At 43.7% G+C, this 16,485-nt stretch overlaps 2 protein-coding genes across 2 annotated transcripts; both read left to right on the top strand.

The window, feature by feature from the left end:
• The first annotated feature begins 545 nt into the window (after positions 1–545).
• On the top strand, positions 546–11,490 carry smc1b (structural maintenance of chromosomes 1B). The gene is made up of 24 exons (XM_037451324.2): positions 546–720; positions 930–1,042; positions 1,201–1,404; positions 1,814–2,052; positions 2,242–2,500; positions 2,885–3,025; positions 3,184–3,266; positions 3,370–3,577; positions 4,336–4,521; positions 4,647–4,838; positions 5,453–5,599; positions 5,718–5,855; positions 6,272–6,388; positions 6,769–6,875; positions 7,194–7,335; positions 7,536–7,681; positions 8,272–8,425; positions 8,601–8,702; positions 8,914–9,070; positions 9,170–9,324; positions 9,458–9,609; positions 10,300–10,369; positions 10,691–10,801; positions 10,890–11,490. The coding sequence occupies exons 1-24, from the start codon at positions 546–548 to the stop codon at positions 10,998–11,000; spliced, it is 3,609 nt and encodes a 1,202-aa protein (XP_037307221.2). The 3' UTR covers positions 11,001–11,490.
• Positions 11,491–11,906: 416 nt separating this feature from the next.
• On the top strand, positions 11,907–14,524 carry borcs5 (BLOC-1 related complex subunit 5). Its single transcript, XM_037452396.2, has 4 exons — positions 11,907–12,369; positions 12,572–12,715; positions 12,984–13,141; positions 13,453–14,524. Exons 1-4 carry the CDS (start codon positions 12,312–12,314, stop codon positions 13,684–13,686), a joined length of 594 nt encoding a protein of 197 aa, XP_037308293.1. The 5' UTR covers positions 11,907–12,311; the 3' UTR covers positions 13,687–14,524.
• Positions 14,525–16,485: the final 1,961 nt, after the last annotated feature.

Raw genomic sequence — 16,485 nt, 5'->3', positions numbered from 1 at the left:
TGATTGCTGAAGCAACCGGGATTAAAATGGGGTATCTGAAACAAATTGACATTGAAAACTTCAAGTCGTGGCGGGGGAAAACCGTCGTCGGTCCATTCATGCGATTTAATTGTATAATTGGCACAAATGGATCTGGTAAGTGAGCTTTTTCCAGGCAGTGACGCTAGCTCCCTAGTGAGCTAACGTTAGCTCCCGATGCTACTATTAGTATGCTAACATAGTCTAGTTGGATTAACATTAACGTTAATTAAAGGTTGATAGCTAATGCACGAATTCCGCCCATTCTTTAAAGTTTTGAAAATATTTCAATAATAATTTATACCGATTACAATTGTGGAGTTGATTAAAACTATAACATATTTTCCGGATAAAACCTATATTTTTGTTCACATTAATTAATGCTACATTGGTAAAACAAACCGAGCTAACAACAATTTAGCAATTGAGCTAAATTAGCCAATATCTTAAACCAACCGCTTTGACGTTAGTTATTCGGCGATATGTAACGTTAACGTTAAAATCCCACTACAGGTAAGTCCAACGTGATGGACGCCCTGAGCTTTGCCATGGGGGAGCGGGCCGCCGCCCTGCGGGTGAAGCACCTCAGGGACCTGGTACACGGGGCCCACATCGGGCAGCCGGTCCAGGAAACCGCCAGCGTCGCCTTGCGGTACTGTGACGACGAGGACCGGGAGACCGTCTTCTGCCGCACCATCGCGGGTCAGTTTTATTCATTCAGCCATTACTTACATTTTGTTTATAGTTTTTTCTTAGTTTACTCATGATTGAGCTTTGGCGTTTCAGGCTGAAGGCCTGTAGAAAAGCCGACTTAATGGAAAATAACTAATAATATGTAACGTAATATGTATCGCAAGAGCTCTCTTCCGGTGTGTATAAAGTTAACGTACTTCACTCGTTGTGTCTTTTAGGTGATTTATCCGAGTATCGGGTCAATGGTGCTCATATCACTTTTGCCAAATACATTCAGGAGTTGGAGAAGATTGGTGTTGTGACCAAAGCTCAAAACTGCCTGGTGTTCCAGGTAAACAGTTTTATAGACATTGATTTAGGTGCATTTAAGGACATTATATTAATGCTTTTCCACCATTGTAATAATAGTATTCTTGCATTAGGCATTCTAATAGCTTGTAGTAGTAATCCTTCAGAAACATATCTGCTACTAACTGCTCTTCTTACCAGGGGGCGGTGGAGTCCATAGCTCTGAAGGACCCAAAGGAGAGGACCAAGATGTTTGAGAGCATCAGTCAGTCGAGAGAGCACGCTGCAGAGTATGACCTGAAGAAAAAGGCCCTGCTGAAGGCTAAAGAGGACACACAGTTTCACTTCAACAAGAAGAAATCGGCTGCTGTCGAGAAGAAACAGGTGTCACAGGAGAAAATAGAGGTAGAAGGTCTCACACTACAGCGCCTTGCCAACATCACATAATGGAATTACTTTTTTTCACTTTACTAGAATAGCTCACAAAACGAGTTTGTCCAACTATGAATCAAAGCAAAAGAATGTTGCTGTTTTGACATGATAAGGGATCCTCTTCATACATTTCTTCAATTTTTCTCTTTTGATTTTTTAATTTTCTTCTAATTATTTTTTATACATGTTTCCATTGTGGGATATGACTCTTGCTTCCTGTTAAAGTAGCATCTGAAATATGTTTGTCACCCTATTGTGTGGACTTGCTAGCGCATCAACTGGATTGTAGTTATTGGCTTTAGTTTCTCTTCAGCTTTCCTGTCAAACTAGTCACTGGTTATTCTCCCCCGCCCCCCCACACACACACTTCACACTATACCAGGCCCAGAAATACCAGGCCCTAGTGGACGACCTTCACCAAAACCGCTTGCAGCTGAGCCTGGCTGAGCTCTACTTTAATGAGAAGGGCGTCAACGCTCTCAGTGAATCCCTGGGGGAGAAACAGCTGGCTGCAGCTGCAAAGAACAACATGCTGTTGAAGACAGAGAAAATGGTCAAAACCTCCAAGAAGGAACATGGACGTGTTACCAGAGAGCAGCAGCACATCGAGAAAGAGATCCGGTGCGTTTGTAGATTTAAAAAATGATTTACCACTATCAGAAAATACCCATATGAACGCATTCAATTTGTCCCTCAGCAGCTGTTTTGTTTCTAAATGTAGGAATGTTTTAAAGACAGTCCATTGTTTAATATCTAGCTCAAACGCAATAGGCGCATGACATCTGTGTCCTCTCTCATCCTGTCACTCAGCGCCCAGGAGCATGTCTTGTCCCAGTGTCGATCCCAGTACATCAAAGCCAAAGTCAACACCTCCCATCACATGAAGAAGGCGGATGAGGTCCGTGAAGCCCTGAAGAAGAGTCAGAAGCTGATTGCTATCAAAGAGCAGGAGCTAGCGGAAGAAAGGCAGGAGATCTCTGAGCTGGAGACGATCTGGAAGAACTATGAGAAGCAGCAAAAGAAGAAGGGAACGTCCATGGAAAGAGACATCGAGCTGGATGAGGGTCAGGTGAGTCTGAGTTGGAAAACTTTGTGGTGAGTCGACATGATCTTGAATATTGGAAGATAAAGATTTTTGTTTTGTGCTTATACCGTACGATACACTGTAGGTGATTACACATGTGAGTTTGAATAACATCATTCAACTTGTTGGCAGAGCTGCGCCCATATGTCATGTTTCAAGGCCACACTTAAGTTCAGATTATGTATATTATTTATATATATCATTTTGAGCATTTGATTAAAAACCATTTGTCTTGAATAGAATGTTGAACACACTACATATTTCTTGAATCAATTTGAACCACCAAAGCTTCTTTTGCCAAAAAATGCATATTAAAAAGGCTTCAGTGTTTCATCCAAAGTTTATGTTAATAACTGTTAACTACTACAGTTGGAGCGATACAAAGAGCTGAAGGAGCTGGCCCGGATAAAGGGGGCTGTCCTCAGCCAGCAGGCAGAGAAACTGCACTGGGAAGTGAGAGCGGACAACGAGAAGATGGCTTTCGACCAGCGGCGTAAGAAGGAAGTGGAGGTAGTGATATTTATGATGTGGATGACCTAGATGATCAAAATTCCCTCTCATCTACTGAATGGTACAGGGGGGTTTCAGAAGCTGTTTGCTGGCAGTAACGGCACAAGAGTAGTGAGAGTGAATCCAAACAATAAATGAATTACAGTCATCTGTTGTAGATGGCCATCAGGAGTAACCAGACTCAGCTGAAGGATTTGATACGCAGGGCAGATACGCTAGAGGAGTACGCCAAGTCCTGCAAGTATGACACGTGCCCCACAACTTGATGCTTATTTATTATGTACTTCCTGAAATCAGGATGCAACGTCGCAGATAGAACTTGAAAGAGTTACTGCACGTTTCAGCTCGTCCCTTGAAGAGTGCCGTCAGCTGGAAGAGAGCCTCAGTGCGGAGCTGCAGCGAGGCCGCCACCGCAGCGAGGAGCTGAACCAGGAGCTGGGCCAGGTTATGGAGGAGCTGGGGAATGCAAATCTGGAGAGACATGAGACCAAATCCCAGCAGCGGCGCAAAGAGCTGCTAGAGAAGCTCCGCAGACTCTACCCGGAATCAGTGGTGAGAGACAGACAATCAGTGATGTGCAGGGATGTGCAGGAGACCGAATACGCCACTAAACATCAGAATGATGACTAAATTCTTTAACCAACAGTACAACTTATAGCATCAAAACAATAAAGATAACCGAAATACTAACCAAGTGTTTATATATAAATACTAAGTAATGTTATATAAATTATACACCACATCCACTAGATGGCAGGAGGGTATTTTACTAGTCGTGAGTTTATCAGAGTCTACAAGATACACCTGGATGTACCGTGAAGCACAGAGTGCCTGTCGGTGTCAACATGCTTAACTTTACAAAGCTGTAACTATCAGTTTTTTTAGCTCTGTTTTCTTTGCTACCAGAGGGCAGCTCCACTGCTTTAGTCTCTAAATCTTCTGCAGGTGGCAAACTGTTGCCACACTACTGAGTTAAGGGAAACTGAAAGATTCTCCTGTTTAGTGTTTCTTCTCCTTTGGACCCATGGAGGTCGGCGGGGGATGAGAAAAAAGAACAAAGAATTCTTTGAAGGTGAAAGTCAAATGCGAGTATGTAAATAAATGATCAGTTGAGGCTGTGTGTGTGTGCTCCTAGCAGCACGATCAGCACCTTGCACCTTTTTAGGGGGATATATAAATATATTTTTTTACATGATCTTGTGATACTTTTTTAGAAGCATCAGACATGTCTCGCTATTTTTTGAGCTTCAGAAAGCCTTTGTCAGTTGAAATGACTGAAACCATTTTTTTTTTCTACGTTCCTGTCCCAGTTTGGTCGTCTGTCTGACTTGTGCAGCCCTGTCCATAAGAAGTACCAGCTGGCTGTCATCAAGGTGTTTGGCCGCTTCCTGGACGCCATCGTGGTGTCCACAGAGAAAGTGGCCCGAGACTGCATCTACTTCGTCAAGGAGGAGGGCGCCGAACGTGAGACCTTCCTGCCCGTCGACTACTTAGAGGTATGTTCTGTTTTTTGGATTGTTGAAAATACAAAATGGCAGGCGATGTTTTTTTCGGTATGCGGACCCTGTCTCTGTCGATCGTAGCAGCACATGTGATAACCATCTCCCCCGGGTGTGCCCAGGTGAGTCCTCTGAATGAGCGGCTGAGGGAGATGTCCGGTGCCAAGATGGTGGTTGACGTTGTGAAGATCAACACTGGCACATGCGCCGGGCAGCTTAGGAAAGTGATGCAGTTTGTGTGCGGCAACGCTGTGGTGTGCGAGACCATCAAGGAAGCAAGGAGGGTGGCCTTCGACGGACAGATGCGCATTAAGGTAAATTCGGCCTTCGGCCAGTCAGAGTCCGTGTTACTAAGCAGCGTGAACTATTGTGGGATTTTATTTCAGTCTCGTGCCCCGTGATCTGTGACTCAGCGTTCATAGTTTTTCATGACAATAGAGGTAAGAAGTAGTGCATGTGATGGAAGTCAATGGAGCTTAGTTCTCTTTTTTTAGTTCCATGGTGACCCTGAACTTCCCTTTAGTTGCTGTTTGGTTTGTGGATATACAGTTCTTTACATGTCAAATTAAATATGGAAAAGTGAGATGGCCCCTTAATGCAGTCTTGCGGACCAGTTTGTTTCATCTTTCACCAGCCGAACCTGACAAAACATTGAATTTTGAAGAAATCTATATTTTCATATTGCAAACAGGAGTCATTTATGTGATGCGAAAGTGTTGAATACAGCTTACAAGACTTTTATTCAAAAAAGTAAAATTCACTGACTGAAATTTGCGTGTTCATAATGATAATTTGGGTTAAAATAAAGGAATATGCAAATTAAATAAAGCTATAAAGAGCTTGATAAGGGGACGCAATCCCTCCTTTAACAGTACCACCTGGTGCCTTGAACTTGCTTCTGGAGAGTGATCAGATGTTCTCCCCGCAGGCGGTGGCTCTGGACGGGACGCTGTTCACGAAGGCAGGCGAGATCTCTGGAGGATCCAGCTCCCTGCGGACCAGAGCTCAAGTCTGGGACGATAAGGACATGATGCGGCTGAAGGCTCGCAAGGACAAGTTGATGGCAGAGATGCGCGTTAGTCAACACACAAAATACCAGGACGGTCCATTTGGTCTAGAATTAAGCACACAAATGGGCTGGAGTCACTTTTCACAACGCATCATTTATTCACAATCATTTTTCCCTCTTGCAGGATCTAATGAAGCTAAAGAGGAAGGACTCAGACCTGAAGCAGACAGTTGCTAACGCTCAGGGCGTTCAGACACGCCTCAAATACGCCAAAGCAGAACTGGAAAACATTCAGAAGAAGAACATCCCAAAATGCCAAGCGGTAAGATCTGCAGAAGTTCGACTCTTTCAAATGTTATCATGATTGAGACTGTGTTCTCTGTAGTGGTGTAAATCCATGAAGGTATGGAAAGGAAAACATTTTGAATTTTCGATTGTTCTCACTGACTTCAGAGGAGTTGAAATTAATTTTGCAACAGTCACACAACAAAGGGATCTGTACGTGCCACTCTGGATCATCAACGATCGGCGATTAGTAACCATCATGTGATCCGTTGCACCATTAGTTCTCTGTCAGGGATTGACGGCCTGTGCACAAGTATAAGAGCCCCTTGTGTTTCCTTATTACTTATTACTCCGATCCCCAAATCATTTGAGATGGTCAGGGATTGATTGTGTGCTGGTGACACAAGAGGCAGAGGGTAAATTGACAGTAAATCTCCTGCTGATTGTTTCCAGGAGATTTCTCGTATGGAAAGCGAACTATCAAACCTGGACTCTGAGATTCAGATGCAGCAGGAGAGTGTGGAGGCAAAGGATGAAGAGATGAGGAGAATCAGGGACCAGATCAACCAGGTAAAGTCGTTCTCAGTAACATGGCGGATATCCGTTTCCCTTCGGGTCTCCATCATCGAACAACAACGAGATTACATAACACCAAATCGATATAAATATGTCCCTGGCATCTGCTATAGCTGTTTTTTATATCTAATGGCTGGTGCATAGTTGTCACATGTGATTGCTCGATGTGTCATTTTTCTACACACGGCATCTGTTGTTCATCCGCTGGTCCAGAGAGAGGAATCCCTCACTGTTGCTCCTGCAGATGTTTCTTATTTTTCTTTTCCCTGTTAAAAATGTATTTTCGGGGGTTTAGGAAAAGGGGGTGTCTTCTGCTGGTCAGAGTGCGACGCCCCTTAGGAGTAAATTTGTCATTTGTAATTTGGGGCTTTTAGATGGAGGACACTGTGTTTTCTGACTTCTGTGCTGAGATCGGTGTGGACAGCATCAGAGAGTACGAACAGGAGCACCTGAAACATCAGACGGAGCTCGACAAGAAGCGGTACATCAAAGCTTCCTTAGTGTACTGTATGTGCCGAGCTTCACCAGCCACATCCCCAAAAAGAAATCAATATGGTGAACTTGGAATGACAAGGAGAATGTTTTTCCAATATCATTGCACAATGACTTTCTGAATGCAATCACATGTTAAATGTCAAATGTCATGTCGTTGCTAAACTACACGAGTAGTAATAGAAAATGAGGATCTAAATAATCTTGTTGTGTGTAATTACGTGATTTCTGCTTGTATTAAATGTATGTTTTTTGAAGGATGTTGAGTTTAACAACATGAACGAACTGATGATGTCTCTCTTCTCAGGCTGGAGTTTGAGAGTCAGCGCACCCGCTTGAATATGCGGCTGGAGTACGAACAAGACCAAATGGAGCAGAAGAAGAAGAAGCTCCGCATAATGGAGGAAACCATCAACAAGGAGCAGAGAAGCATTGCAGAGCAGAGGGAGGTAGTCATTCCGCGATCTACCTGTCAAAATGTGCCCAAAGTGACAGGTTGAATTAATCTTCCTGCATGATCGGTTACTTTTAACTTCTAACATTTGAGAAGTTTTAAGTTTAGGGACATTTTAGTGGCTGGTGTGAAATAAAAAAAAAGAATTCAGCAGACTTTGTTCGGCCTGATGTTTTCGCCCCTCACCCCCTGCAGGAAGAGGAGAAGCTGCTGGCAGCAGTGGAGGACGGTCAGGAAAAACATCTGGAGCTGAACAACCAGCTGCTGTCTAAGAACAGCCAGGTGGCAGCTGCCAAAGCTGAGCTGGACCAGAACACCCGGAGCCTCAAAGAAATCAATAAGTAACTCAAATACTCATTTTATACAAGCCATATATATACAAAGGCCTAGATGTTAAAAGTGCCAAACTCAACTTCCAATGGTGACTAGATATTAACATCAAGCGCCTGTTGTAATGTCAACATGACCAAAAGGTTCTGGATTGTTCTGGCTCTTTTTGCAAAGAATAGTATGCTTGAAGAAAGATGTGGCATAAGACGCAGCGATGGGATGATCCGATTTTAGTTGTTAAAGGTCAAAGTCGCTGTTCTCAAGAATTCAAATGCTAATTATGACAAATTTATACAAATGCCTCGTGAGGACATTTTTGGACAGATATGGATGTAAAATGCGACTCGACTGGTTCACACGGAGATGCTTTGAGATCCATTTCCAGATGAACAAAATTATGAAATCCTTCAAGAAGAAAAATTTAGCTTAAGCCCTTTTTCCCTGTGAGTCATCACATCTGTTACTTAGTGACATTTCAATAACGTGGCGATTATCCGTCTCTGCCTTCTATCCCCGACAGTATAGAGATGTTCTCTCTCTGTAATGTCTTCACAATAATATTCCAATCCGCTCGTTTTCTTCTCCCCGACTTTTCTGGCAGAGAGTTGGTGAAGCTTCAGCGGGAGGTGATGTCCGCAGAGACGGCCTTGGAGCACAAGCGCCTGTTCAGACACAACATGCTGCTGGCCTGTAAGATCCAGAGTCTGCCCGTTACTCTGCTGTCGGGGAGCCTGGATGAGATCAGCGAGGTGCAGGTACGATGGAGGGAATGTGCATTGTTCTTGTTCAATGACCCTTTGAAGTACTGCATATTAATTCAAGTTCAAATGATCATATTTTAAAGCCCAAAAGAAAAAGTAATTAAGTGACTTGAGGCACTTTTGGGGTCAGTCTCACCCCATGGCTGGTTTCTCTCTCTCCACTGCGCAGCTGGACACAGAATCCGAGCACAGCACCTCGGCCACCATGAGCATCTACGAGAGAGAGGCACAACTAGTCATTGACTACTCCAGCCTGGAACCAGAAGTCATGGTGGAGACCTCAAGCCTGATTATTGTCCCCCAGCTTCCCAACTTACTGCCAGACATGCACCTGTAACATGCATTATATTATATTATATTGTGTGTGTGTGTGTGTGTGTGTGTGTGTGTGTGTGTGTGTGTGTGTGTGTGTGTGTGTGTGTGTGTGTGTGTGTGTGTGTGTGCGTGTGTGTGTGTGTGTGTGCGTGTGTGTGCATGTGCAGAGTCTGCAGGCAGAGGAGCAGGTGGAGGCCTTCTTGGAGCGGCAGAAGGAGTCCGTGTCCTCCGTAGAGGGACTGCTGCATCGCACCACGGCCCCAAACCTGAAAGCTCTGGCCAAGATGAGGGAGGTGAAGGACAAGCTTCAGGGAGTGACTGATGGTACGTTTATTATTATCATTAATAAGTATAATTAAATTGTTGTTGTGCAATAACTAAAGCACCCAGACCGCTGAGTCAGCTTCGCTTTACCTCGCTCAGCGTTTGACGTCAGCGCCAGAGCAGCCAGGAAATGCAGTCAGGAGTTTGAGCAAGTCAAAGCCCGACGCTTCAGCCTCTTCAGCCGGTGCTTCGAACACGTCTGCGTCGTGATCGATCAGATCTACAAGAGAATGTGCAGGAACAGCAGCGCCCAGGTGACGCAACAAAAACCTCACCTGCTGAAGCACGCTCCCGCCTTTCTCCGTTTTACTGCTGAAACAAAACCAACCAGGACCTACACATTCTTCTCCTCCATTAAATGATCAGATCCTGCCTTTTGTGCTGCAGGCCATCCTGAGTGCAGAGAACCCGGACGAGCCGTACCTGGGAGGCATCAACTACAACTGCGTGGCGCCGGGAAAACGCTTCATGTCCATGGACAACCTGTCCGGGGGAGAAAAGGCCATCGCTGCCCTCGCCCTGGTGTTTGCCATCCACAGGTGAACCAATCAGACGGCACAACAATGTAGAACACAACACGCACAAAACATGACATAATGCCATTGGAATTCACAGGTTTCCTTTTTCCTTTTCCAATCCAAGGAAAGAGGATGTTTTATGCCGTACAAATCTCTCTTGAGGCATATTTGTGATTTGTTATCACAATTATAATTGGGGAAAGTGTGAAAGCAGAAGGCAACTTGAGATAAAAGCAACAAATAACAGTAGAAGAAGCAGAATAATAAATCTGTAAGGATGGATTGAATTCCCCAAAATCACTTTTAGACTAAATCTGTGTGAGCTGGACAGCTGGATAACTCCCCCCCCCCCCCCCCCCCACAGCGATGAAGCAAAAGCAGAAGAAAATGAAAATGAATTAGCACAGCTGGTGACAAACCACGACACGTTTCACCAGCTCTCGGGGGGAATTTGAGGATTTAACTTGTAAGAGTTTTTAAACTGATGAACAGCCTTAGAAGGCCTCTAGATGTCTTTCACAACATTAACTGAGTGCAACAAACTGTCTTCGGAAGAGACACTTGACATCTTTCTGCCGATACTTCAGTCTTATTTTCTTTTGCAGTGAAAACTTTATCCCGAAGCACTCAATGCTAAGGGCTTTTTACATATGAACCCATCCCTGGTTAACTGGATCCGCGCTGTGATTGACTGCTCGTTTCCTCCTTCAGCTTCCGTCCTGCTCCCTTCTTCATCTTGGACGAGGTGGACGCTGCACTGGACAACACTAACATTTCCAAGGTACGGTTCCAGCCAGGGTTTACAAGTCACATATCTACAGTAGTGCTAAAAAACAATGAATCAAACAAGCATTGCAACCTGCTTGGACTGTGCTCTCCAATGTCTGTTTGACTTGATATCTATGAAACTGGACCTTCGCTCTTTCTGACATTTCAGAAGATGAATAGATTGATTTAAACTAATATGAAACAGAACATATGAAACACATGTTCCATCGTGGCGTTATTTGACGTCATGGTGCAACGTGACACGGTTTGATAAGAGGGCACTTTTATCCTTATTTGAATGAGTTATATCCTCGGGTGCTCTGTTTGTATCCAGGTGACCAGTTTCATCAGAGAGGAATCCCAGGGGAACTTGCAGATCATCGTCATCTCCCTGAAGGAGGAGTTTTTCTCCAAAGCCGACGCTCTGCTGGGAGTCTACTCCGATGTAACCAACTTTTGTCACAAGAAGAAGAAAATCATTCATTTCTACATGTTGTGACCATACAGTGAATACATTTTTTTACTTTTCACAGTTTGAAGAATGCATGTTCAGCCGCATTCTGACCCTGGACCTGCGCCCCTACCCGCTGGTGGAGGAGGACATTGGGTCACAGAAGGACAGTGAGAAGACAGCACCCGTGTAGCCTGGAATCTCCTGCATGAAGCCCTTTGTATGTATCTCTTTCTTTTTTGTTCCGGACCATACCGATGGTCCTGTGTTTTCAGTAGAATGAGTCATTGAATTAAAGGAGTATTTAATTGTGTTCAGTTTCAGGCTTTTCTGCCAGATAGATTTTTTGTAAATCTATGAGCCTGTTTGGGATTATATTTTTAAAGTGTTGTCCATATAATCTGGTTGTCAATAACAAGACACAAAGTTTTAAATACACCGGTTTTACTTCTAAAAATGACCACACTTTGATGGTTAGATATCAAATCCAACGGCATGAAAAGAGAACTCTGTTCATGTTTCTTAAATGTTGTTGCTTATGTCTTTGTTATTTCCACAGTGCTACATGTTGGTATAGTACCTTTTTATACTTGTTAATTATGCTGTTAAGTGTTTTGTATTCCAGTTGTGCTTTTAAGAACATTATTCCTGTTCATTAAATCTACAGAGTTAAAGATGTCTTTGTATATCTATATTTTTCCATGTCATACATCATGCTGACTGCACACTTTTACTGATGCAAACATTTCATGTAGAATGGAGTACTTTCTATTCAGGAATCAGGAACATTTATTGCCATAGTATTTTAGACTACTATATACTCATCAACCCATAGGTTTTTTTTTACACTTAAAAAGTTCAAAGATTTGCCCTAAACTAAGTATATCACTGCTCCTATAACAGTATAAGAGTGATTCTCCTAAATCAGTTCTTATAGTTGAGACATGGATAAAAACCATTTTCCGAATAATTTAGTATAGAGCAATTATTTAACATTTTGGTGTTTTTACTTTAAATGACTGAAGTAAAATATGTGAAACTTCCTGTCCGCTGTGTCCTGTTATTTTGGGCCTCAGCAGCAGGGGGCGGTAATTTTGTATTGAAACGTTGGAGACGAAGACCACGTGACCAATATTGACGGAAGTGTCCCCTCGTTACCTTCATTTCTGTCGTATCGTGTCACGTAAACATTGCTCATTTTCAATTAAAAATCTATCGGTATCCCTCCGATCAAGCAGCCTGCTTATCTCTCACGTTGTTAGCTTCAAAGGAAGCTATGCTAACATGTTAGCTAGCACCAACAGCTGACGTTAGATTGCTAGCTTGAAACCTCAGAGCCAACCACAGCCCTTCCTTTCAGGTGTCCCCGTCGTGAGTAAAGGTCGGGGGAAGCATTTAACGTTACAGACACGGTTAAATAATCGTTGTCGCGCTTTTGGATTAAATAATCTCGCGGCCGTCTGTGGAGACGTTGACGGAAGCTAACCGCTAGCTTGCTAGCAGCATGGGAGCCGAGCAGAGCGGAGACGCGGAGCACAAACACTCCGATTACAGCTCATCGGGTAAGAGAAGAGAACATATGATCTGGTTTTTATAGAAGTTAACTTCGTTATGCAGTAGCATATGCTGTGCTGTAAGTGTGGATCAGAGGTAATGAGTGCCACTCAATTCTCTGAAGTAACCTTCACCCAAACCCTACCATTTGCTGATAATACTTACTAATAACTGCTGCCCGTCAGTATTAACAGCGCTCTGTCATTGCAGTGGTTCCCTCTCCAGCGAAGCAGAAAGCAAAGATGGACGACATTGTGGTTGTGGCTCAGGGGACCCAATCAATGCGAAATATCCACAACGACCCAGATGTCATCAAGCTTCAGGAGATCCCCACCTTCCAGCCGCTTTTAAAAGGTAACTTGTTAAGTCCTTGTGCTGCTGACAGGAATCATACAGTCATCTATCAGACTGATGGTTATAGTTGGAAAGATGTCTGAAAGACATTCTATGGCTTTTAGGAACTTTAGTATAAATACTTATTTATAAGGAATACAACTTAATCTGTTGCCCGGGCCAAAGTGAGCAATGATAATGAACTTTTACAAGATTCTTTTTTTTACGACATCTGTCATTTGATGGTTTCCTGCAGCCCAAAAGTCCTTTTGATTTTTGCTCTCCACAGGAGTGCTGAGTGGCCAGACGTCACCCAGCAGTGTTTGCCTGGAAAGGCTGGACGCTGCTCAGGTTCTGCAGCTCTGCATCCGCTACCAGGATCACCTCCACCAGTGTGCCGAGGCCGTGGCCTTCGACCAGAATGCCCTGGTGAAGAGGATCAAAGAGGTGCAGCATGAGATGTTTACCATGTTGTGCAATCAATGAAACTATCTGCAAATGTCAAATAGCTCTCAAATTCTTAAGTTAGAGGGACTTACAATTGATTACACGTTGAAATGTCTTTTTTAAACTATACATTCATTAGACTCTTGCTATTGTTTGGATTTCACTTCCTTTTCTTATAATTTCAAGATGTTATTTGCCCTACAGAGAGGTGCTGGCACTGTGTGCCGCTGGATTACATCAATCGTATCTTTGCATTCAGAGCGGCTGGTGCAGTATCTGAAAAGTCTTGTCTCCCGACTGTTTGCTATCAGATGGACTTGTCGGTGGAAACCTTGTTCAGCATAATGCAGGAGCGCCAGAAACGCTACGCCAAGTACGCCGAGCAGATCCAGAAGGTCAACGAGATGTCCATGATCCTGAGACGCATCCAGATGGGCATCGACCAGACGGTGCCGCTAATGGAGCGCCTCAACAACATGCTGCCCGAGAGCGAGCGCCTGGAGCCCTTCAGCATGCGGCCCGATGGGGATTCCGCCGCCAAGTAGCCGCAGTGTAGCCAGCCGGGAGGCGGTGCAGCTCTTTTTGAAAACTTTCTTTTTTGTGTGCAGAGTAGAGGTGCAGATACGGTGGAAGAGGGGGGGGGGGGGCTGTCCCAATTTTCCAACTCATTTTTTTGACTTGGTTTTTGCTGACCACACGTGTTCTTTGTCAGCCACATCATACATATTACAGCGTATTTGCTCATCGCACATAGACGCACACAACCCTCTGCTACGTGAAGTGCTGCAATCAAATGTGCCCCAACAGCAGAGTGCGATCCTGCTGAGACTCAAATATGTGTGCGAGTGACTCAAAGGTACAACAGATGTTTTTCGTGACTCTTTGGAGACACGTCGGAGCCGCTGTCCTTTCAGGATCTTGCGCTCACTTTGAAAAATATTTGTCTCTTGTGGTCCAGAGACTCTTTTTTTTTTTTTGTCTCGCTTAAGAGGGCATCTCTTCCACGGACTTGCCAACGGGCGGATTGTTTCTTCTTTACTGAACAATATAGTTGCATCATATTTGGAATATATTATTATTGTTCTATTGGCCGAGACTCGCAGGGAGAACCACGGCGGATTATTTCCCATGTGATCACACAAGAAGTACCGTACGACGGAAATCAAATGACGGGCCTGACTTTTCAATGTTCCTATGAACTTCCCCTTCGTGATGAGAGAACTGGACTCCTCTCATTTATTTGGATACTTTGGCAGTTTGCATGCAAGAACAACGTGAACCGAAGGAGATGGATGTCCGATATCCTCACAGTGCAGTTTTAGCATTAACGGTGTACAGCCATCGAACGACATCCTCAATTTTCTTGAATAATAAACGGCGCAGTCCGTCACATCGTTGGTGTCTCTGAGGAAATGGTTAAACATCTGCTGGATACATGTCTCGGTATTGTGAGTTCTGTGCGTTGGACAAAAAGGGTCCGATCAACCAAACTATATTAAAAAAAGCACTCGTTTGTTGAGTTTTGGCTTTTATTCGTTCGGGGTTCTTTTCCAATGCTAAACTACACATAAATAAATAAATAATCGCATGAATGAACAACAAAACACATTGAAGAAGGTCAACAAGCAAATCAAGAATTAAAATATTGATGTGTAAAAGGATTAAAAGATTCTTAAAGGTCATCTTTGTCCTTTTGAGAAGTGAGACGTTGTTTTGTGACTAGAAAGCTTTGAAATGAACTTGGACTTGTGCATAAAAACTCATCAATTTTAACTCTAGTTTTATATGGTACAAAAGGACAAAGACCTATTTGTCCTATTTAGTGGCAGCAGAGAGACTGATAACATCTAACTATTAGCATTACAAATTCCCTCAAACTAAACAGGAATAAATATGTTTTTTTTCACCAACTATAAAAAACACTTAAACTAATTGCTGGTGCATCATTGCAGCAACGTTCTGAGGGTCTGTGTAAACCCACCGGGGGGGTCAGAGATCCCTCTGTGATGATGGTGATGGATCACCACGGTTACCGTGCTTCATCGTATATTGTTGGATCCGGTCATGATTCAGCCGCTTTGATGTATATTTGCTCTTTGACCAGCAGCCTTCAGGTCGTGTTGGAGTTTACAGAAGACAAATCGTGTTGATCGATTAATGGAAAAAGAAATGATCTAATTATCTATTTTAAATGCAGAAATGCTACATTTGTCCGGTTCCAGTTTTTTTTGGACAGTTTGTCAATGAATAAAATATTTTGTATGGTCAAGCAAGCGTTTTGCGGATGTCACTTTTTCTTTCTTAAAAAAGAATCCAGTTAATCTTCATTTTCCCCAATATTTGTTATCATTAGATTTTTTGTCATGTCCACACAGCACCCTTGGGAATTACTTTTTTGTGTGTTTTAGGACCAGCGATGTCACAGCAGCGTGTGAGCGGTGTGCCCCCCCCCCCCGGGGATTACAGCATGTGTGTATGTTTCAAACACCTAATCCCAATCAGGCCTCACGACAGCTAAGCTCCGCCGCCTTATTTCCCCCTGATTAGAATTCTTGTGAACGCTGTTGAATTTTTAATCGGCGTAACAAGCTGAACTCACTTACACCCCCTGAGAGCATCCCCACCCCCCCCCACCCTCCCCCCCGGCTGGCTGGCTCCGAGGGGCCCAACGGGGCCCCGGCAGGTTGAAGCAGAAACGAGTTCTCTTTGACATGTTCTCGTCTTTCATGTGTGAATTAAAGCGGGTGATTGTTGGAACGTTGGAGATGATGCAAATGATGTAAATGATGCAAATGATGCAAATGATGGTCGCGTTCTGTGTGCCGACGAGGTGTGAAAAAAAGTTCCTCCGAGTCGTTGCGATGAAGGAACCCTCCTGGCCCTCGGAGCGCGGTATTAACGCCACGAGATGATACGACGCGATCCGCCAACAGGAAATTCGTTCCCTGAAATGAAAGAAGAATCCAATTTCCCTTTGTATACTTCTCATTTGAATATAAATCAAAAGCTGCGTTGCTTTCATATATTTTTCTTCCCTTCCTGTTTTGGTCCCTCGAATAATATGAAAGTAACTCTTTTCCTTATCTCCTTTTGGGTAAAACTCCAACCTGCTCTGTATGTATAAATCATATTTATTTCTGTCAACACTTTGCGACGGTGTGTTTACTTTTTCAGGCACTTTTTAAAACAGTATTCTTCTCCGGTCTGAAGTCATCCACATGAGAAGCTTATAACATACAACAATCCATTTATCAATTATTTACGTCGCGTCTTCTCCGGAGTGAGGATTTGCGTCAGAAACCATCTGCTCAGAAGCCGTGGTGCTCGTTTAAAGAGAACGCCGT

This window comes from Pungitius pungitius, chromosome 6, assembly GCF_949316345.1.
Source record: "Pungitius pungitius chromosome 6, fPunPun2.1, whole genome shotgun sequence".
In the NCBI taxonomy this organism is placed as follows: Eukaryota; Metazoa; Chordata; class Actinopteri; order Perciformes; family Gasterosteidae; genus Pungitius; species Pungitius pungitius.
The sequence above is the reverse complement of the archived record's forward strand: the minus strand, read 5'-3'. Positions and strand labels throughout refer to the sequence as shown.

What these genes read in the sequence shown, in the direction of transcription:
- smc1b (XM_037451324.2), top strand. Translation starts at nt 546, where the DNA reads ATGGACGCCCTGAGCTTTGCCATGGGGGAGCGGGCCGCCGCCCTGCGG. An exon ending in GCTTCAGGGAGTGACTGATG is followed by an intron (nt 9,071 to 9,169) that starts GTACGTTTATTA and finishes TACCTCGCTCAG; the next exon opens with CGTTTGACGTCAGCGCCAGA. An exon ending in ACAACACTAACATTTCCAAG is followed by an intron (nt 10,370 to 10,690) that starts GTACGGTTCCAG and finishes GTTTGTATCCAG; the next exon opens with GTGACCAGTTTCATCAGAGA.
- borcs5 (XM_037452396.2), top strand. Translation starts at nt 12,312, where the DNA reads ATGGGAGCCGAGCAGAGCGGAGACGCGGAGCACAAACACTCCGATTAC. An exon ending in CTTCCAGCCGCTTTTAAAAG is followed by an intron (nt 12,716 to 12,983) that starts GTAACTTGTTAA and finishes TGCTCTCCACAG; the next exon opens with GAGTGCTGAGTGGCCAGACG. An exon ending in TGGTGAAGAGGATCAAAGAG is followed by an intron (nt 13,142 to 13,452) that starts GTGCAGCATGAG and finishes GTTTGCTATCAG; the next exon opens with ATGGACTTGTCGGTGGAAAC.